Source organism: Lissotriton vulgaris, chromosome 1_1 (assembly GCF_964263255.1).
Source record: "Lissotriton vulgaris chromosome 1_1, aLisVul1.2, whole genome shotgun sequence".
Classification (NCBI taxonomy): domain Eukaryota; kingdom Metazoa; phylum Chordata; class Amphibia; order Caudata; family Salamandridae; genus Lissotriton; species Lissotriton vulgaris.
This window is the reverse complement of record NC_141685.1, coordinates 1,764,534,239-1,764,557,616: the sequence shown is the minus strand read 5'-3', so window position 1 is coordinate 1,764,557,616 and position 23,378 is coordinate 1,764,534,239. Positions and strand designations below refer to the sequence as shown.

General features: G+C 48.8%; 1 protein-coding gene across 1 annotated transcript in view; it reads right to left on the bottom strand.

Annotated features, from left to right (window-relative positions):
* The window catches only part of METAP2 (methionyl aminopeptidase 2), a 169,534-nt gene that overhangs the window by 112,652 nt on the left and 33,504 nt on the right, over positions 1-23,378 (bottom strand). The window contains exon 3 of the mRNA XM_086919070.1: positions 8,586-8,651. Within this exon, the coding sequence (XP_086775196.1) occupies positions 8,586-8,651 (66 nt within the window). The remainder of the gene's footprint in view (positions 1-8,585; positions 8,652-23,378) is intronic.

Below are 23,378 nucleotides of genomic sequence, written 5' to 3'. Positions count from 1 at the left end.
TCCCTATCCTGCTCCTCTCCTGTGGAAGGGGGGCAGGAGCCTGTCTCTGTTTGGGTAGGGCTCCCCATCCTCAAGATGGCAGGAGCCCGGAGTTATGCTTCACATCGCCACCCCACCTGAGGGGTTGGGTTGGCAGAGGCTGGCACACCCCCTTTCCTCACTTAGGGTTTCCCACCTGTCTTACCGCCAGAGTGGGGGTCAGAACCGGTGGGGGCCCGTTGCCGAGTACAGTAATTGGCCTGGATAAGCTCACAAAAGGCAGCATGCCTTTGAAGCTTCCCCTGACCATCCTGGGGGAGGAGGCTTGGCACCTTGTCCCAGGATGTGCATTGTTTCAGGCCCCAGAGAGCGGCAAGCTCTCGACCCAGGGGTCCAGAAACATGTCTGGTGGTGTCAGCCTCAGTAGCCACGCAGTCAGGACACTGGGAGTTGGTTATGTTTCGGGGTACATCTCCAAGATGCCCCCTGTAGGGCATTTTACATTTAATCCCACACTGGCATCAGTGTGGGTTTAATGTGCGGAGACGTTTGATACCAAACTTCAGTCTTCAGTGTAGCCATTATGGCGCTGTGGAGTTCGTAATGAGAACCTCCCGGCACCATATACTCTTAATGGCATCACTGCACTTACAGTGCCCAAGAATGGCCCTGGGTACTGTAGGGGCTCAAGCACCTGTGCCCACAACACTGGCATAGTGCACCCAGCTAGAGGGGTGACTGAGGTATGCCAGGGCAGTGTGTTTGCGGGCATGTGCCATGTAGATATGTTGAATGTTTTGTTCTGCACCAAGACACTCAGCCACAGTGGGTGTGTGTCAGGGTACAGGGCCTCTAAGGTTGGCACAAAAAGTGCAGCAGCCCTTAGGGGCCTTCTCTGGTCACAGTGCCCTGGGTACCAGGGGCTGACCTGTGGCCAGAGATGCCAATTGGGTTTAGGCTTCACTGCAGTTTTAGGTAAGGAACATAGGCCCTAGGTACCTGATTGGCAGGAACCCAGGGCACACTCTGTCAAAGTACATCAGCAATTCAGCAAAAAGTGGGGGTATACCATGCAAGAAAGATGGCTGCTTTTTACCAAAATTCTTTATAAATGTGAGAAAGTGCTATCATGGATAGATATTTTACATTCTTTACTAATTTTCTCCTGTTTTTTTCTGGCCAGAGAGAAATAAAGGACAAGAAAAGCTACTATATCGCTATTTAAATTGTATTTATCAAATTACCAGTTTACAAAACAAGCTGTGTAATGTGAAACCAGCACTGCTATGGCTTCTCAGCAAGATCAATTATAGAATGTACGCTTAAAAAAATGGTTGACATACTGAAGGATATTTTTGTACAAGTGCCTCAACTGTTAATGAAGAGTATTCAATTAACAAAATTACAAAATGTACAAAAAATGACAGCGCCGCCAGGTGGGGGGATTATCATAAGTACATACCAGTGTCAATTAAGTACCGGTGCAGAGCACTAGAAAACTCCAACACAAATTAGGACCCAATTAGGCACATTTCTGCACAAGCACTGTAAATCCACCTTGCACCACGGTTTACACCTGTAGTCAGACTCCGAACAAATAATTTGAATTTGGGAAGGCTGGAAAAATGGCATAAGACTCTCCAAATCCCAACTTTTGGCCATGACTAAACCGCATTAAAAATTTCAAGGAAAAACACCAGATCGGTGGGACGAGATATTAATGAAATAAAAATACCATGCTCAAAAAGGCTAAGTTCGTCTTTTTGTACAAATTAATTTAGCTGGAAGATTGAATCCATTACACAGTTTTGAGTAATCTGGAAAACGTATGATAAATTTCTGCAGTAAATCTATGCTAGATTTAAAAGAAAAGTGGGGCAGCATATTATGTAGACATTGGTGCCACTTTATTTACTGAACTACCAAAGACAGTCATGCACTCGGGAAGATACTACCAAGAAAACCTTGCATTGGTGTTTAACAGGCTCAATGATGTTTTTCTCCTTGTATACTTTCAAAGAACCCTAGTGCCTATTCAATTATTTTTTTTCTCAACCACTAAGAGCCATGGTTGGGTCCTCAATTTGAGGAGACACAGGAGACTGCAGAAGAAGATCCAAGCATTGAGGAACTCCTAATTGCAATTAACTATTTTCAGTTGACAAAATAGTGTTTTCGTTCTATTTAGCAAGATTAAGTAATCAAAAAATTGCTAATGGAAAACAAAACCATCAATTTAGTTCGAGCAGTGACCCCTGCATCAGACGTGAACCCAGCACAAATCAGCACGATCAAAACTGCTTTCAAATTTAGCAGCCACATCTATCATTTTTTCCGACAATTTTATCAGGTACAGCTCGATGGTACCGTATTGGATGCAAAAAGTACATGGTCTTTTGACTGGTGGGGTTTGAGAAGTTAAAGAATGCTGCATGCTTGAGCCACAGACGACCCACTGTTCCCTGAAGACTATAATAGCACAGAGAGTATACACTTGAACTTCACTTGATTTTAGTAACTTTCTTCTTGTGGCATCAAAACTTAAAACTCAAGTTGTACATTTATAGAGAAGAACAATAGTTACTTACCTGTAATCTGTGGTTCTCCAGTATTGGTGTCTTTCATAGATTCACATGCCTGAATCATTTCCAGTCGTCGGAGTGGAAGTCCCACGGTATATAAAAAAGCAATAATATGCCTGTAATAACTAAAAAACCTTGGTAATAACCAACCAGGAAGTAAAGTAGCCCTCAGCTACAGGAGCAAAAGCTCCCACACTCATGACTATCCTAGTCATTATGTATAGACCAAACTGCAGCCAATCAGACAACAGCACCCATCAGAATGTTCTCCCCAGAGGCTCAGGCTCTCAGATTTTCTTGCACAGGAGTGAAACTAACATAATTGCCTGAGGGAGCCTCTGAGGGGAGGTGGGCGGGTTGCATGTGAATCTATGAAAGACACCAATACTCGAGAACCACAGATTACAGGTAAGTAACTATTGTTCTTCTCCAGTATTTGGGATGTCTTTCTTAGATTCACATGCCTGAATCAGAATAGATAGCAGTACACATAACCTAATGCTCATAGACGCTAATAGTATCATAGTATACATGCATAAATATAAAATGCAAAAGACATGGTAAAGCGTCTAAAAAGAGCATAGAGGAGGCGGGAGAACAGAGGCTCACCTTATTGGAAAAGATTGCGAAGAACTGCTCTTCCCACCGAAGCATCTGCATCACTTGCTGAGTCCAGACAGTACTGCCTCGTAAACGTGTGCCTGCTGGACCACGTTGCAGCTCTGCAGATTTGTAGAAGAGGCACCCCAGCGAACAGAGCAGTGGAAGAGGAAACTGCCCTTGTAGAATGCGCTCTTGGTAAGGCCTGTAAGGGTCTTCCTGCCTGTTGATGACAGAGTCCAATTGTTGACGAGACCCATCTAGCGATAGTCTGTTTGGACACTGCACAGCCTTGGCGCAGTCTGCCATAGGCCACAAACAACTGATCTGTCTTGCGCAAAGCTGATGTTCTTGAAAGATAAAACTAGAGGCATCTCCTGATGTCCAAAGAGTGTAAAGCTCGCTCAGCCGGTGTTTGTGGATTTGGAAAAAATTTCTTGAGGATTACCGGCTCATTTAAATGAAAGTCCGATGGGACTTTGGCCATGTACCTTGGATTGGTACGCAGTACCACCAAATCAGAGGTAAATTGTAAAAAGGGCGGTTTAGATGTGAATGCTTGAATGTCACTGACCCTTCTGGTAGATGTTAAAGCCAATAACAAGGAGACTTTGCAAGTAATAAACTTAAGGTCAACCTTATGTATTGGCTCAAAGGGGTGACGCATGAGCTGGGCTAGCACCACATTCAAATGCCAAGCAGGAGGCGGTCGTCGAATCAGAGGAAACATACGAAATAGACCCTAAAAAAAATGACTGGATTATTCTTGAAGAAAACAGAGTTTGATCCGTCCTGACGGAATCAGGAAATGGCTGCCAGAAATACAGTCAGGGTTGAATGCGCCAAAACCAATCTAGCCAGTTGCAGGAAGAAGGGTAATATTTGCTCTGGTCTAGCATGAATGGGATGCAGATCAACAGTCTAGCACCAGGCACAGAAACGCTTCCACTTGAGTTTGTAGGTCTTAATCGTTGATGGTGATCTGGCGTTAGCTAGCACCTCTTGACAATCGTGAGGAATGTCTAAGTGGGCGAATTCATTGTGTTGAGGAGCAAAGCTGATAATTTCAGAGAAACTGGGTCCGGATGGTACACTTTGCCCCTCTGAACTGTCAGGAGATTCGGTATTCGAGGCAGTTGTATTGGCCTGCACTCCGAGAGGAGGAGAAGCTCGGTAATCCAATATTGCCGGGGCCACCTTGGAGTAATCAGTATTAGACGACATGGTTGACTCCTCATCTTCCTGATGATCTTGGGAATTAAGGGAATTGGCGGAAAAGCGTATGCAAATATTCGACACCAATTCATCGAAAGGGCATCCCCGCACGAGTCTTTGTGGGGATCCAGCTTGCAAAGCGTGGCATTTCCGGTTCTGATCTGTTGCAAACAAATCCAGGTCGGGATGACCCCACTCTCAGAATATCTGATCCAGGGAGGGTTGATGTAGCTCCCATTCGTGATTGCTTCCGGCGGACCTGCTGAGTGAGTCCGCTAGGGCATTGGCAACCCCTGGGACATGGACCGCCGACAGATTGATGTTGTGATCCAGGGCCCAATTCCAAATCTCCTGCGCCTGATGGGACAACCGGGCCGATCTTGTGCCTCCCTGCTTGTTCAGGTAATGCATGCTGGTTGTGTTGTCCGTTCGTATAAACACCGAAGAGCCCTCCAAGATCGCCTGAAAGAATTTCATGGCGAGAAAAATGGCTCTTAATTCCAGCAGATTTATGTGCCATTTTTTCTGTTGCATGTTCCATTTGCCACTGACTGTCATCCCTTGGAGATGGGCGCCCCAGCCTTCCAGAGAAGCATCCGTGGTCACGATGAATCTGGTCCTTCTGTCAGGAATGCCCCCAACACTGGATGGAGTTTCTCATCTGAGGAGTTATGTTGATGACGTCCTCGAATGAGCCTGTTATTTGCACCCACTGACGACTGAGTTCCTCCTGTAAGGGTCTCATTCGCAGGCGACAGTTGGGGGTGAGAGGAATACAGGACAAGATCATCCCGAGGAAAGACTTAAACTTGCGAACAGAAACGCACTTTCTTATAAGTAGTGTTGAGGACATCCTGCAAATCTTCACCTGCCTTTCTTTTCATATGAACACTTGGGCGAGTCTTGTGTCCAGCGTGGCTCCCAAGAAGGACTTCCTCTGTGATGGAGTCAGGTGAGACTTTTTGAAATTCACCGAAAAACCCAGGCTCTGGAATAGTGATAGACATCTCTGAACGTGAGTTTTTGCCAAGTCGATGGAACTGGCCTTGATAAGGCAGTCGTCCAAATATGGATAAATTTGAACTCCCTCTAGTCTCAGGTGTGCGGCCACCGGGGCAAACATTTTTGTGAAAACTCTGGGGGCCGAACGTAGTCCAAAGGGGAGTACTTTGAACTGGAAGTCCCAGCCAGCCACTCTGAACCGTAAGAACTTCTGGTGTCTGGGAAAAATGGGCACATGGAAGTATGCGTCCTGAAGGTCGAGTGTTGCCATGTGATACCCTACTGAGAGAACCTGGAGGATTTATTGAAGCGTCAACATTCTGAAAGATAATTTCTTTACGTACTTGTTGAGGGCACGCAGGTCGAGGATGGGGCGCCATTCCCCCGACTTCTTGCGGATCAGGAAAAATCTTGAATAAAATCCTGTACCCTTCGGATGTTGAGGTACCTTTTCTATTGCTCCTTTCCGAATCATTGAGTGTATTTGGGAAAACAGCTTTTTGAGATGAGCTGGAGGTGGTCCTCTTGGGGGAGAATTTGGAGGGACTTTGACGAATTCGAGAATGTGACCTCTGGAAACCACGTCCAGGACCCATCTGTCCGTGGTAATCTTGGACCAATTTGAGTAATATCGGGATATTCTTCCTCCAATTTGCTTCAGGCTGGGACAAAGTGGTGGCAGGATGCGTCTCTCACTTGCTCTTGTTGCAGTCTCTTCTTCGATAAGAGGTTTTTCCTCTTGATTGAGAGTAATTATTTCTCCATTGGCCATATGTTTGTTGACAGTATGGCTGGTATCTTTGATTTCCCTGGGTGTTATTGTAGGAGCGTTGCTGTGAATAACCTCCTCTGTTTGAGAAATTGCCTCTTCCTCTTGCGCCACGGAAGGAAGACTTTCGAAATTGGAGCGAGCCCAGCGACCGTGTCTTTCTTTATGGCTTGTAATGCCTCGTCAACAGGTTGACCAAAAAGGAACTCTCCATCATAGGCCATGTCCATGATCTTTGTCTGGACCTCTAGAAGAAAAGATGTAGCTTTTAACCAGCCTTGCCTATGGAGAACAGCTGCTCCCGCCAGCTGCCTGAAACCTGTGGCTGCCACGTCCACTGCAGCATCAATTATTTCAGATGAAACGCTCTCTCCCTCTAGTAGGATCTTTTTTGCTTCAGATCTATCCGGTTCTGCAAGCTTCTCGATGAAAGGCGATATGTCAGACCACATCTGCCTGTCATACCTGCCAAGTATTGCAAGTGAATTTGCGGCTCGGACCGTGGTTGCCGCAATAGTTGACACCTTCTTCCCTATTGAGTCAAGACGTCTACCGTCTTTATCAGGGGGAGCAGAGACCTGTGCAGATGGATTCTTGGCCCTTCTTTGAGCTGCTTGCGTAACTACGGAGTCCGTTTTAGCCTGACCAATAAGGCATGCCGGTGACGAACTAGGTGCTCTATATTTCGTATCTACCCGAGGTAGTACTGCGGGTATTCCTTCCTTCCATATAAAGTCAATGATTGGCATAGACCAACTTGGTCTTTGCAGCAAATACTTAAAATCATATAGGAAGCATTCGTCTTGTTTAGCTTCCATTGTGATGAGGAACCTTTTCGTAGCTCTATCCATAATCTTATGAAAGCTGGCAATGTCCACCGGCAGAGAATCTGCCGTATGCGGGGCCGCTGGGGAAGGGGTTTGTGCCTGATAGTCGTCCCACTCCGACGATACTGACTTGCATTGCCGTACAGGTTGACAGTGGAGGCGTCGATGGAGCCACCGATGCTGATGACAAGCCTGATTCCCTCTGCGTTGTCAGAACTGTCGACGGTAGCAGCTTCATCGACGATGAACTCGTCGACTAGGTTGTTTTCTTCTTCGTCGACATCAACGGAATGGTCTGCTTCGTCGACGAGGTCGTCGACGGGTTCATTTTCTTAGTCGACGGTAACTTCGTCGACGAGGGTGTCGTCGACGGTAACTTCGTCGACGAAGATGTCGTCGACGGTAAGGCCCTCTTTGTCGACGGCAAGATATTAGTCGACGCCTGAAATCGACAACAAAGAGCTCGTCAACGGTACCTTCAGGACTCCCGTCGACGGTGGAGCGTCGACGATCGATGGAACTATCTTCGTCGACGGGATGGGTCTAATTTGTACCTGAACCAACGTCGACGGTGAGGAGGCTGAACACATCACCATAGCTGATTTTGGTGAGGAGAAAGTCACTGTAGAAATGGAAGTGGTCACATGAAGAGATGGCGACGATGAGGCTGTTTTTGACTCTGCCATGGCCAGAGGTGTAAACTGAGGTGAAATTTTTTGAGCAGGTGCTTTGGAAACTGTAGATTTTCCAGATTTTCCTGAGGGCGCAGATTTCACAGGTGGGGACACCTTTTTGGAAGTAGTAGGCAAACCAGAATCCTGAGAGGATTGGGCCTTCTTCAACACTTTAGCCCTAGGAGAAGCCACCTCAACCTCAGTCTCTCTCTTCCTTGAGACAGAAGACCCTGAGGCAATGCTCCCTACCTCTGAAACAGGGTTATCCTTGTCCTTTATCCTCTGAAGCCACAGGAGAAGATGACCCTCTCTGTCCCGGAGGGTCTTTTGAGGGAAGGCTCTGCAGATCTTACATTCCTTCGCCTCATGATCCGGATACAGACAGTATATGCATTTTTTGTGAGGATCCTCCTTGAACAGCCTTAGTTTTCCACAGGAATCACAAGCCCTAAAAAGGGATTTAGAAGTAGACATCCTTTGAAGGTTAAAAAACCAACCAAAGTAAGAAGAAACTGAGCAGAGCTCAGGGAGACTCCCTTCACACGACGTGCGGTAGAAAATCTGAGAGCCAGAGCCTCTGGGGAGAACATTCTGGTGGGTGCTGTCGCCTGATTGGCTGCAGTTTTGTCTATACAGAATGACTAGGATAGTCATGAGTGTGGGAGATTTTGATCCTGTAGCTGAGGGCTACTTTACTTCCTGGTTGGTTAGTACCAAGGTTTTTTAGTTATTACAGGCATATTATTGCTTTTTTATATACCGTGGGACTCCCACTCCGACGGCGGGGAATGATTCAGGCATGTGAATCTATGAAAGACACCCCAAATACTGGAGAATACATGTTCCTCCTCCAAGGATGGGGATGAAACCTATTGCTTCAAAGAATAATTACTTGTCAGAATAGACTATGTTAAAGCTCTGTAGTCTTGGCACTTACAGCCTTTTTTCTTCTTTTTCTTTTTCTTCTTTTTCCCAGCTGCTCCATCGCCGTCTACTTCGCCCTCTAGTAAAATAGACATGATGAAGTTAGAAAAAACACATAACTTAAAAAGGTATCTAAATAAGAAATACCTTATTTGATTTATTTACATTTCAAAATACATCTGTAAATCTGCTTTGTTCCAGACTTCACAGGCTCTACACAATGCAGCCTTATACAGTTTAATTTCAGAGTACCAAACAACAAAGAAATATCAACCATTAGACCCACCAACCAAATTCTCACTGGCACCCTGTCCTTGATTATATAACACCACGTCATCTTAACAAGATTGTCACTCTTAAATGGCTATTTTCATAAGGCACTGTAGTACTTTTGGAGCCCTAGTACTTTTCACCAGCTACAATGAAGCATTTATATTAAAGCATAGACAAAGCCAATAGGTCTCGTATTTGAGAGAGAGAGCTACTGGCTTTGCCAATGTCTTTTAACCAAGTTCAACACCAGCCTGACTGCTGATCAGCAGGGCTAAAAGTTAGTGGAATGGCACACAGTGGCGTTAAGTAGTGTCGCCAGGAGGCGCATTGAAGTGTCATCAGAGGGGAACAGAGGTAGAATAGACAAGGTGTACAGAGGCACACAGTACAGTGGGTTACAGTGGCACAGAATAGACTGGGGTACAGTGGCACAGAGTAGAGTGGGGTACAGTGGCAGAGAGAGGAGCAGTGTTGTGAAGTAGTGCTTTGTGAGTAGAGTGGCGCAGAGCAGAGTGGTGCATAGCATAGTAATCGATGCGTAAAGCATGAACATATACCCCCTGAACATATCACCCCTTAAGGCAGAGGTCTTCAAACTTTTGGATGCCGAGACCCCCTGTCAATATTTTGAGGCGTTGGGACCCCCTCCTGACAAAAATTTCTAAACCTGTAGGCAGGGCTACTAGAATTATGAGGCAGGTGAGGACCAAATTACACGACAGGCTTGACTAAATAGTGTGGGAAGAAAATGTAAGTGATGTTATGTGATGCTGTGTATTTTGGGATAGCATTGCTTCTTTATTTTGACATTTTTACACACAGTAACACGGAGGAAAGGTTTCACCCCATCAGTACCCGTTCATAGCCAAAATACAGCAATTAACATCTGAAAGATTTTTAGTAAACCTTTGAGAAGGGCCTTCCACTCCGCAGGAATATGTGCTGCCACATTAGCTCACCTGGCCCTGGCCAGGAGAAGCCGGGGTCCCTTAAAAACCTGGCGGTTTTGTGCAGAGTTGAGCAGTTTACCCATGCAGCTTTACTCTCACCCCCTCCCTTCCATCCCTCTCTCCTCTCCTAACCCCGGATCCCTCTCTCACTTTGCAGGCCATTTTCTTTCACCCCTTTTTACAACTTCTGACTCTCCCCATTCAACCTCTCACTTCACCTTTTGCAATTCTCTCTTTTCACTGCCCTCATTTCTAACAGTCTCTCGCATTTCTCTCATGGCTTCTCTGGTCCAGTCACCTCCCGTGACCCATAGCACTTCATTCACCTCGTCTCTCCATTCAAATTTTTGTCTATTTGTATCTTACACCTCTCCAGTCCCCCCATTCAACTTTCAAACCTCCCCTTTGTTCTAGCAGAAGCCCAGGGCCAGACTGGCCGTAGCGGGCACCGGGCGTTTCCCCGGTGGGCCGCTATGGTGGGGGCCGTTTGTTTCAGGGCCGTTTTAGCAACATAGCTGCAAAATCGGCTCCTGTTGCAAAATCGGCCGAAACCTGCCCTGGTAAACAGCTCGGCCGCTCCCAGGGGGGGCCGGCCGAGCTCTTTGCCAGGGCCAGTTTTGATTCCCAGTCCGGTCCTGCAGAAGCCCTCACCTTTGGCTCATATTCACTTCTTGTGTGTCCACACTTCTCTGCGGCAATTCACCTTTCTCCTCATGCCGGACCTCCTCAATCGAATTCTCTCACTCCCTTGCTGTCCTCTCTCATCCCTCATTTTTCCTCACCAAGCATACGGGCCAAACCCGTATGCTCCTGCCGGCCTGTGCCACTCTGCTTATTGTTCCCTAGTTCAAGAAGGCATGAGTTGTCTGTCTCGCTGTTTTGGTGCAGGCTGCGCAGTTATGGAACTTACACCCTCCTTTGCTTTGCTGCACCAAGAATCTATTATCCTTTAGGAAGATATAAAAACCTTTCTCTATGCTCTGTAGGTTACCCCATTTGTCTGGTTCTCCTGTGCGTTTCTCATTTGCCTACAGGCAGCAGATAGCTATTAGCCCCAGGATATCTTTTGGTAACAGTAGCGCACTACAAATTAATATAGCCAGAAGCAGGGGAGTCACTAGACCAGAAATTCGGAGAGGACTAACACTCCCAGCCAGGGCTGGTCCCAACACTGGTTGCACATGGTGCAACAGTCTTTTTTGGTGCCCCACCCCCGTTTCCTCCTCTCCATGAATTCCTTCACTGCCACTCACCAACAATGCACTTCATCTCTCTATAGCACCTTTCTGACAAACATTTAACTTTGTTATAGCGCTACTCATAGTTTACTCGCACTCAGTTCTGTGATCTGCATAGTACACGTTCTTTGTAGCAGGCAGATTAACTCTCTGCACACTGTGTGGGTGCCAAGAGTGCCCATGTGAGTGCACGGTGAGCGATGCAACAGTGCGAGAGTAGGGTAAGAGGAGTGTGCAGGGTGAGTGAGGTGGCGTATGAATTTGGGTGCGAATGGAAGTTCAGAATGGGACGAATGAATGTATGATTACTGATGGGCTTGTTTGAGTAAGTTGCATATTGAGCAGTGAGGGGGACAGGTGAGTGAAGTGTCACATGAGTGCAGGATGAGTAGTGTACTCGTGTGACTGCAAGGAAAGGTATAGGGTGAACAGATCAAGTGCATTGTGAGTGCAGAGTGATCACTGAGTGCAGGGTGAGTGGATGAATGGTGCGAGTGCATGGTGATCAGTGTGAGTGCAGGGTGAGCATGAAAGTGAAGGGCGAGAATGAGGAGCGAGATGACTGAATTCAGGGCGCATTCCAGACACTTGAAGTAACTCATCATATTATTGACGGCGACTTAGGGTTTAAGATCTAAGTTAAACTATTGCGGCATTAATCGGAGATCGAGGGTGGAGGAAATAAATAATGTGCTTATCCTGCAACAAACTTACAGTCCTATGGTTAGGGTTGCCAGCAGATTTTGATGGCACAGTTGGTACAAAAATAAGCAGTCACCTAAAGCTGTATTTTCAGCATTTATCTGTGCATACTTCGAACAGCTAATATAAATAGAAAGCACTTTTAATTGTGTTCTAGGGCTGCCTCAATGATCCATGACTGATGAAGAGAAAAAAGACAGAAAAGTCACATAAGGAATGCATACATACTTTTGTATTTAAAAGTCTATTTAGTGTCAAGGGGAGGTCTTTCCAGGCTCTTTAAACAAAACAGGCAGGCATTTTTATTTTGGCAATCCTACTTTATATTCCTTTTCATTAAATGCATTCTCACAGTACAACAGTAATTGTAAAATACAAATGTAAGGAACAGGCAGAGTGGGGGCCCAGGGGGTACTGAAACCAGGAAAAAAACTAAGCCTCTGTAACAAGTTTACAAAGACATGTAAATATGCAAATGGTCTTTAAAGACCTGTGAAAAACTCAGCCCGCAGGAGAGGACTCCAGACACTGCCCAGCCGAGCCCCCAGCAGCTCGAGTTTCACTGCCGCAGCAGCCGGGCTGAGAGACACACGAGGGAGGAGGGGGGCTGAAGCCCTTGGGCCTCTTCAAAAGTGTGACTGAAGGCGCGACCCCCTTGGCATCACTCCACGGTCCCCCTGGGGGTCGCGCCCCACAGTTTGAAGACCCGTGATCTAGATATAGGAAACAAGATTAAGTGGATTTGTAATCTAAGAAAGTTGGTAAAAGAAATAGGGTTTGAAGAAGCTTGGGTAACCCAGAACGCGCCGGCAAAGCAAATTGTAAAGAAGGCTTATTGGGAATGGGTGATAGAGATGGAGGCACGAAAACCCAACCGAGGGACTCTTAATGCACAGTTTCCAGAACATAAGCCAGCTGCTAAATTTGAGCATTATCTTGATTTTATACAATCTTCCCGCGATAGATTGTTGTACGTGAAGTTTAGGCTAGGAACGCTCCCACTCAATGATATGTAGCAGGTTGGCGGAAGCATAGCTTATCTGTGAGCTGGCCAGGCTGCTATGCACCATCTGAATCGCTCCCACATTTCCTCTTTGCATGCCCCGCTTATAGGGCTGCAAGGAGGAAACGGTTGAAACTTACATGCAAAAATCTTGGGTTTACTGACTAAAGGGCAGCATGACGCATATTCAAATCTGATACTTCTTCTTTTAGTATGATCTGTGAGGTAGCAAAGTACTTGGGTAATGCCTGGCTGTTACGTTCCAAGATGTTAAAAAAAATAGCAAGAACTAGCATCTATAGGCTCCCTATGCTGTTTATATACCACTTGTAAATGCAATCGTTTTATTGTACATAGTGTAAAAATTCCTTTTAACAGATTTTTAGACGTTTTTACCTTGTAATTGTTGTATGAATTTATCGGGTTAATTATTGTATGAATCGCTGGATTTCTTTTTCCAAAATGTATTTTGTTCATACTTTCATGATATTTTATATCGAATAAAGTAAAACCAGCTTAGATTACCTACCCATAGGTGATAGTCTTTCTTTAAGCTTTTTCGACATCTTTAGTTTGCTTTCTACCTCAACATAAAACAACCTGATTTATTGCTCGGCATTTTTCCTTCTGCCTTTCTGTTAGAATGAGTCTCTGCTTACACTTCATCCTCTGCATGCCTTAGATGCTCCCTGAGTTTACCCTGCCCGTGCACAGGCCTGACTTATTCATGTCTACATATTTCAGTAAAATAAGCACTCCACTAATCCCTATAAAGCATAAACGTACCTTCAGAATGACCATTCCTGCAACTTCAAAACCTATCCAACCTGTCTACTACCCGCTCCCATAAGTCGCAATGGTTCATTCTGTTAAACCTCTTCTTGCTATCTCACAATATTTAATCTCCCTCGCCCTATTCCCACACACCCCTTTTTCACCTTCTTTAACTCACTATAGTTACGACTTCTAACCCCACCACACAACTCCTATTATCTTAATACATCACAACTTGAAAATGGAGCGCAAGACTAACCAAGAAATCTACAACAGTAATTAATAGCCACTGCATTAACCACTGTCTTTGGGCCCCAGTGTAGTGTGCTCCCTACTAAAAGTGCCTCAACACCTTGTTGAGGGGTAGTATGCTCTATGTAAAGGCAATTACAATAGAAGATACACCAAAATAGAGGAGTTCTTTGCACACAGAAAATATGTGCAATGTTTCCTATCTCTGTTCCAGGGCCCACTCTTGCACCATCAATGTAATAATTTTACCGAGCTGGTGTGAAAGCTATACCATAACTAGACGGGAATTGACTTTGTTAACCGCATCGCTGCTGCGGCGATTTTTGCGCTGTGCGGCAATTGTAAAATTACCGCAATACATGACGAGCTCGGCTCGTCATCAGCACACGCCACCCGTGGGTGATGACGAGCTGAGCTCGTCATCAGCATCGAAGGGGTTAATAGGTCTCACTTAAAAGTGAAAGTAGCTCTTTATTAATTTGTCTGCTCTGTATGGCATTCATACACAACATGGCCATCCCCAAACTGTAAGCGAAAAACCATTCATATTAGTAACCTAGTCTGAGAAGTGTCAGTTTTGAATGTGTCCGGGGCATGGTAGTTTTTGTGTGGTATTGAGATCATGATAAACAGCAATCCCAAATGCATGCACTTGTCATCTGTATTTTACTGTTCTACCTTATTTCCACCAGTTTGCATCTGTGTGTCACCAAAATCAGAATCTTTGGTTCGCGATTTCCAAAACTGATATTCCTGTTCTATGGGATATTATTTACAGCAGTAATCTGGGTATTTTGGGACTGACCCTACCACTTAACCAATCCTAAAAGAACATATTTTGGGAGCTTCTGATTCACCACCTGCGAGGTGCAAAGTACACCAGGCTATTGCCAATGTGGGTTTATTTGTATATGTCTGTTTAGTATAATTTAGTTAAAGCCAGGTAGTGCTAGTTGTAGTCCATCCCAATCTTCCACAACTTTGGCCAGACCCAGTGTCCACAAATTGTCTTCAATGGTGTTGTATTGTGAGGAACGTAGGCGGTTTAAGGGCAAAAAGAAGCGCTTAGACCAGAACAGTACCAAGTCAGGTGGCAGTAGTTTGTGTTTGGAAAGACAAAAATGTTAATCAGTTGTCTCCTTTGAAAGCTAGTTAAGGAATCAGTTAACGTGCTGTATTTCTTGAAAGATGTTTCCTACCTCTCTCCTTAAATGATTCTACCTATCTTAGCCACCACTACCCAGTTCATCTGTCTGGCATGCCTTTTGAGCAACAATTTTCTGTCTAGGAGTTTGCTTATTTGTTTAGTGCTCTTTACTAACTGCGTAACTTAAACAATCCTCTTCCTCAATTTCATACCCATGCCACAGGCCCTGGAAGCTGGGGAGTAGGGGTGCTGAAGCACTCCTGAAATATCCATGCTGGAGCTCAGAAGTGAATGAGCAATAAACAGCCATTTAAATATTGTTTTTATCTTGCCACATTTGCTGTGCATTCAAATACAGACACCAAATGTTAGGCTCTATCTTCCGATGGAGGTGGGTGTTTACTTTTCTTTCTCTGACTGTAAAGTGAACAAGCATTTGCAATGCAATAGGTCTCGCATTTGCGGGAGTTTAAGCTATTGCCATTGTAAATGACAAAGCCTTTTATATGCGTTGATAATTAACACATAAAAAAAGTAATTGTCATGTACAATGCCAATAGCTCAAACTCTTGTAAATGCGAGACCTATGCAAAGAAACGCCTGCCATTGTCCAGGGCTGTTTAGAAAGTTAAAGTCTGCATGGTGCCCTGAATGTTGCAGGAAAGCATGTTGTGTCTGCAGTAGGAGAAACTAATTAAAGAAAATGGTGCTTACAGACTAAAAAAGACTCACCATCTAACAACTGAAGTAAAAAGGCCGGTCCTCATGGGATTTTACGAATGAAGACCAGGCAGTACTGAGGAGGGACTAACAAGCCTATTAACGAATCAGAAGCCAGCATTTACGAAGGTCAGGTTCACAAGCCAATGACAAATGTGTGAGAAAGTGCCATCTTTCTCGCATGGTATGCCCCCACTTTTTTGCTGAATTGCTGATGTACTTTGACTGAGTGTGCCCTGGGTACCTACCTTTCAGGTGCACAGGACCTGTGTTCCTTCCCTAAAACTGTTGAAACCAAACCCCAATTGGCATCTCTGGCCACCTGTCAGTCCCTGGTAAATGGTACCCTAGGTACCCAGGGCATTGTGACCAGAGAAGACCCCTAAGGGCTGCAGCACTTATTGTGCCACCCTTAGGGGCCCTGTACCCTGACACACACACTGCCATTGCAGGCTGAGTGTCTTGGTGCAGAACTAAATAAATAGTCGACATTGCACACATCCGTGTGTCAGTGGCGGCTCCTCTATAGGGGGGTTTGGGCGCCGCCCCCCTGCTTTCTCGCCGTGCGAGAAGGCAGAAACAAATGGTAGTTATTACCGTAATAACTACCATTTGTTTCTGCCTTCTCGCACAGCGAGAAAGCAGAAGTTCCTGGTTGGGGGTGGGCTGTCCTGCTTGAGGGCAAGGGGGAGTGGCTTGCCCACTGTTGTTCATACTGACTGTTTGGAAAGCCTGAAGCCGCCCAAACAGTCAGTATGAACAACAGTGGGCAAGCCACTCCCCCTGCCCTCGAGCAGGACCGCCCACTCCCTTTTTCTCCATGTATGCTGCTGCCTGCGGCTGCCTACATAGAGAAAATGACCCAGGTGGGACGCCCCCGATGCGCCTCACTCGTTTTGATTGGCGGAGGGGAGGGAGGGAGGCTCCCTGTCCTGAGGACGAGAGCTAATTCGTAAACGCAGGACGTCAGGAGCTGAGGTGCCGCGGGCCGGTATGTTTTTATTTTTTAAATAAACCCCTCCTGCCTTCCCCCAACCCCCCACCCCGTAGTGACCCCATTTCCACCCACCTCCGCCCCCCACCCGCCCGTCATATGCTGAGCGTTCATGCGTGCTAGGTTTTGAAGTTAATACCAAGTCTTTGTATTAACTTCAAAACCTAACACGCAGTCACAGCAGGCATATGACGGGTCGGGGGGGGGAGGGGGGGGACTGGGTACAGCATACCTATTCGAAGCATGCTGGCAGACAACCAAAAGATATGCTGAAGCCTGGGCTGTAGACTGTAATCCCAGAAATCAAGAATTTTGTTTAGCAATATGAATACGTAGGTCTGCAAATGGCGTGGGCTGTGGCCTGTAAGCTCAGCAATCAAGAATGTTGTTGAAAATAGGAATGTTTTGGTCTGCAAATAGAATGGACTGTGGCCCGTAAGCCCAGCAATCAAAAATGTTGTTTAGCAGCAGGAATATTTAGGTGTGCAGATCGAGAGCCAAAGCTATGATAATGCAAGCATAGATATATTGAGTTGGACAGTTGATTGTTACTGTGTGAGTAGATGCTGCCTTGTTGTGAATATGTTGGGTATGCCTGGGATTTGTGCTAAGCCCTTACAGTGTCTTAGTAAGCACATGTTCCATGGTTTTACTGCAGGATGGCATTTTTTTGTCAAAAGCAGGAGGCCTTTCTTTGTTACATTTTGAAGTCCTTGACAAAGGTAAAAGATCTAATTTCAATATTGTGAAAAACAAAATGTGCATTTGGTATAAAAAGGAATGCTACGGGGCAGATAACAGGCACGGTCTGAGTTTTCAACTTTAGTTGCCCATGTGATATGTCTTTAGTGTAGTGATTTGTACCATGGATACTTTGCCACGCCCCCCTTAGCAGGGATTCCAATTTGTAATATCTCCTGGAATATTTGTAAATGTGTGCCTAGTATTTAGTGGTGTGTGCATTAAAGTATTTTTTTCCTTTTAAAGGAAAGACCATGGCTAGACATTGTTATTGGGTGTGCTGCTGTGTTCTGAGTTTCTAGCTCACAACACCGCCCTGAAACAGCCTTGGACTTCTCAGCCCCACTAGCCAGAGAATCACGTGCTAAAAGGGTGCTAGGTCCCCAGCTTGAGTATCCGAGTTATAGTGGCCCCCAGGGCATCAGTGACAGAAAATCCCCATTGAAACAACTGGGGCTCAGCAACCTCTGAGAGCCCTGGCCTGCCCCTCCCCCCCACTAGGCTTCTCACTGATACGCATTTGTAAAATAGGGTATCAGTGAACATTTATTCATCAGAGACCCCCTCCCTCACACACAGTTGTCAAAGATGAAAGGGAAGCGAATCAAATGATCATAGTTTTTTGTTCAGTAGATGTAGCCACACACTATCTATATCTGCATACTACTTTGTACGCTTTACTCCTTTATTTTCCACAAGAAGAAACACTAAAACCTCAAGGACAAACGTACAGTAAATACAAAGCAGTTACATACTTATTCATGCTTGAAGTGTCTTCTGTCACCAATGGAGTGTGTGTTTGTATATATGTGTATATATATATATATATATATATATATATATATATATATATATATACATATATACATATATACACATATATATATATATATATATATACATATATACACATATATATATATATAATTTCATTTAAAGATTTCCTGGCAGTACAAAACGTTTTATCAGTTCATCAATTTCAATAGGAGTATGTTTCAGATCAGATGACTATGCATGTGTGGAAAATACGGACAAGTTGAATACCGGATGTGTTATTTTATTCCTCAGACGTTCATGATAAAAGCACATATCAGGGTCGTGCCCTCGTCGGGATGCTTGTGTAATTATGCGGCTAAGGTGTTACTGCGTCGAGATGATAAACAAACACACGATTAACGACAGAGCATCCTGTGGCTGGCTGGCAGGTGAGGGCTCGCCTGGGCATGTTCTCTGCCTTTGCAGGATACAAATCTGTGCTCTGCTCCGCTCCCCTGGACGCCGGCCTGGTCCGCTCTGCTCCGCTCCCTTGGACGCCAGCATGATCTGCTCTGCTCCGCTCCCTTGGACGCCGGCCTGCTCTGCTCTGCTCCCCTGGACGCCGGCCTGCTCTGCTCTGCTCCCCTGGACGCCGGCCTGCTCTGCTCTGCTCGCCTGGATGCCGGCCTGGTCCGCTCCGCTCAGCTCTGCTCCCCTGGATGCCGGCCTGGTCCGCTCCGCTCAGCTCCGCTCCCCTGGACGCCGGCCTGGTCCGCTCCGCTCCCCTGGACGCCGGCCTGGTCCGCTCCGCTCCCCTGGACGCCGGCCTGGTCTGCTCCGCTCTGCTCCGCTCCCCGGCCTGGTCCGCTCCGCTCTGCTCCGCTCCCCTGGACGCCGGCCTGGTCCGCTCCGCTCTGCTCTGCTCCCCTGGACGCCGGCCTGGTCCGCTCCGCTCTGCTCTGCTCTGCTCCCCTGGACGCCGGCCTGGTCCGCTCCGCTCTGCTCTGCTCTGCTCCCCTGGACGCCGGCCTGGTCCGCTCCGCTCCCCTGGACGCCGGCCTGGTCCGCTCCGCTCTGCTCCGCTCCCCTGGACGCCGGCCTGGTCCGCTCCGCTCTGCTCCGCTCCCCTGGACGCCGGCCTGCTCTGCTCTGCTCCCCTGGACGCCGGCCTGCTCTGCTCTGCTCGCCTGGATGCCGGCCTGGTCCGCTCCGCTCAGCTCTGCTCCCCTGGATGCCGGCCTGGTCCGCTCCGCTCAGCTCTGCTCCCCTGGATGCCGGCCTGGTCCGCTCCGCTCAGCTCTGCTCCCCTGGACGCCGGCCTGGTCCGCTCCGCTCCCCTGGACGCCGGCCTGGTCCGCTCCGCTCCCCTGGACGCCGGCCTGGTCCGCTCCGCTCCCCTGGACGCCGGCCTGGTCCGCTCCGCTCCCCTGGACGCCGGCCTGGTCTGCTCCGCTCTGCTCCGCTCCCCTGGACGCCGGCCTGGTCCGCTCCGCTCTGCTCTGCTCCCCTGGACGCCGGCCTGGTCCGCTCTGCTCTGCTCTGCTCCCCTGGACGCCGGCCTGGTCCGCTCCGCTCCCCTGGACGCCGGCCTGGTCCGCTCCGCTCCCCTGGACGCCGGCCTGGTCCGCTCCGCTCTGCTCCGCTCCCCTGGACGCCGGCCTGGTCCGCTCCGCTCTGCTCTGCTCCCCTGGACGCCGGCCTGGTCCGCTCCGCTCCCCTGGACGCCGGCCTGGTCCGCTCCGCTCCCCTGGACGCCGGCCTGGTCCGCTCCGCTCCCCTGGACGCCGGCCTGGTCCGCTCCGCTCCCCTGGACGCCGGCCTGGTCCGCTCCGCTCCCCTGGACGCCGGCCTGGTCCACTCCGCTCTGCTCCGCTCCCCTGGACGCCGGCCTGGTCCGCTCCGCTCTGCTCCGCTCCCCTGGACGCCGGCCTGGTCCGCTCCGCTCTGCGCTGCTCCCCTGGACGCCGGCCTGGTCCGCTCCGCTCCCCTGGACGCCGGCCTGGTCCGCTCCGCTCTGCTCCGCTCCCCTGGACGCCGGCCTGGTCCGGTCCGCTCTGCTCTGCTCCCCTGGACGCTGGCCTGGTCCGCTCTGCTCTGCTCCCCTGGACGCCGGCCTGGTCCGCTCCGCTCTGCTTTGCTCCCCTGGACGCCGGCCTGGTCCACTCCGCTCTGCTTTGCTCCCCTGGACGCCGGCCTGGTCCGCTGCGCTCCGCTCTGCTCCCCTGGACGCTGGCCTGGTCCGGTCCGCTCCGCTCTGCTCCCCTGGACGCCGGCCTGGTCCGGTCCGCTCTGCTCTGCTCCCCTGGACGCCGGCCTGGTCCGGTCCGGTCCGCTCTGCTCTGCTCCCCTGGACGCCGGCCTGGTCCGGTCCGCTCTGCTCCCCTGGACGCCGGCCTGGTCCGGTCCGCTCCGCTCTGCTCCGCTCCCCTGGACGCCGGCCTGGTCCGCTCTGCTCTGCTCCCCTGGACGCCGGCCTGGTCCGCTCTGCTCTGCTCCCCTGGACGCCGGCCTGGTCCGCTCTGCTCTGCTCCCCTGGACGCCGGCCTGGTCCGCTTCGCTCTGCTCTGCTCCCCTGGACGCCGGCCTGGTCCGCTTCGCTCTGCTCTGCTCCCCTGGACGCCAACCTGGTCCGCTTCGCTCTGCTCTGCTCTGCTCCCCTGGACGCCGGCCTGGTCCGCTCCGTTCTGCTCTGCTCCCCTGGACGCCGGCCTGGTCCGCTCCATCTGCTCTGCTCTCCTGGACGCCGGCCTGGTCCGCTCTGCTCTGCTCTTCTGGACGCCGACCTGCTCTGGGCCACTCTGCTCTGCTCTTCTGGACTATAACCTGCTCTGGGCCACTCTGCTCTATCTGGGAGGGGTGTGTCAAAGCGGCCAGATCAGCTGACCCCAGAGCACATGGCTCACAGTTAGATTCCTCGGCTGCAGCTCAGCACCAAGTGACTCTGGGCAATAACTGACTTGATCTTCCTGATTGCACCCAGCGCCTTGAAACCCTAAGGGGTGAAATGTTCGCACTTCATACATATTGATTATTACTATGCTTTATGCCATGCTGCCCCACTCTGCTCTACCCCACCCTGCTCTACCCCACCCTGCTCTACCCCACCCTGCTCTACCCCACCCTGCTCTACCCCACCCTGCTCTACCCCACTCTGCTCTACCCCACCCTGCTCTACCCCCTCTACTCTATCGGGGAGAGGTGTGGTGCAGCAGCCAGACCAGCCGACTCTAGAGAGCAGGGCTCATGGTTCGATCCTTGGCAGCTGCTCAGCTACGCACCATGTGACTCTAGGCCAGAGGTCTTCAATCTGTGGGACGCGACCCCCAGGGGGGTCGTGGAGTCCTGGGAAGGGGGTCGCAGATTCTGCCAGAGTGCAATTCCTGGCGTTGGGCTGATTGAGGGTGCGCAAGGCGGAGGCCGCCTAATTCACACCGAGGTGTGAAAAACATCAAAGCCTCGTTAACAAGTAAAGGTCTTTTAAAGACCTGTGATAGTACTCTGGTGTGCCTTTGTGTGTGTCCAAGCTGTTTCAGCCTGGCTGACATACAGGAGCTGGGGGGGGGGCGCGCTGAGGAGGGGGGGGGGGCGGGGGGAGGAGGCTGTAGCCATTTGAGTTTAATGGACTTAGCTGTGGGTTTATTTATACTTTTAACGTTTTATATAGCGCTAGTTTAACACGTGCGCTTTACAAATACACAGTAAACAGCAGAAGGGCATTACAATCATATCATTGGTTCAAGTCCCACGAGCCCTCATACCTTGCGCCTGTGCAGGAGAAATGTGGCTGAGAGTCTGTTCTTCATGGTGCCCCCCCCCCCCCGGGGAGGCACAGAGATGCCCTCCCATGAGAGAGGAAGACGAAGCAGAGAGATACTGACCCCCCATGAGAGAGGCACAGACAAGGTGGGTGAATGAATGATAGGTGGATGGATGGAAGGGTGGACGGATGAAGGATGTATGGATGGATGGATGAAAGGGTGGATGGATGAAGGATGGATGGATGTGTGAAAAGGTGGGTGGATGGAGGATGGATGGATGAAAGGGTGGATGGAAGGATGAAAGGGTAGATGGATGAGGGATGGATGTATGGGTGGATAAAAGGTTGCATGGATGAATGATGGATGGATTTGTGAAAAGGTGGGTGGATGAGTGATGGATGAAAGAATGGATGTAAGGATGGATGGATGAAGGATGGATGGAAGGATGGAAGGATGAAAGTGTGGATGGATGAAGGATGGATGGACGGGTGGATAGGTAAAGGATGGATGGATGTATGGATGGAAGGATGAAAGGGTGAATGGATGATGGATGGATGATGGATGGATGGATGGATAAAAGGTTGCATGGATGAATGATGGATGGATGGATGTGTGAAAAGGTGGGTGTGTGGATGGACGGGTGGATAGGTAAAGGATGGATGTATGGATGGAAGGATGAAAGGGTGGATGGATGAAGGATGGATGGATGTGTGGAAGTGTGGGTGGATGAATGATGGATGGATGGATGTGATGGAGGTCTAACAGGCGCATTTATGGTTGTCGATAGTTGTTTATGATGAGGAGTACCAGTTTCTAGAATCTTTTGTCGGAAGGGGGTCCTTACGCCTAAAAAGGTTTTACAAGGGGGTCTCGGCATCAAAAAGTTTGAAGACCTCTGATCTAGATTGATAATCTCGCTCAGTGCAGCAGCATAATTTGCCAGTTCAGGAGTCCTTCTTAGGCGCACCCAGAACAATAAGGGACGTAGTCTAACGATGCTTGTAAAGGACTGTCTTCCCAGGTCACTACGGAGCGGAGTCAGAGGAGTGGAGAGAGGCAGAGATACCAAGCCCCTGAGGAACTTATTTTGAGATTTCTCGAGCTCACAGACATCTTCGAATCCCCATAGCTCCGACCCATAGAGAGCCGAAGGGAGTGCCTTGCCCTCGTAGACCACGAGGGCCGGGCCTACTGGTCTGCTAACTGAGAGGCGCCGTTCCCTTAATATAACTCCCGCTACCCTTCTATGGCTAAGAAGCATTTTAGCTAAGTGAGTGTTCCATTTCATTTGATTGTTCAACCTAATCCCCCCCAAGTAGTCAAATGACTCAACGGTTTTCAAAGGGGTGCCGTTCAGGTTGATACTAATCTTCAAACGTTTGGAAGGGGAGAGGGTCATCAATTTCGTTTTATCAGTATTGATTGATAGGCCCGTAGGTTACAGAAAAGGCTAAACCTATCTAACAGTTTTTGTAAGCCTACAGGTGTTTTTGAGACC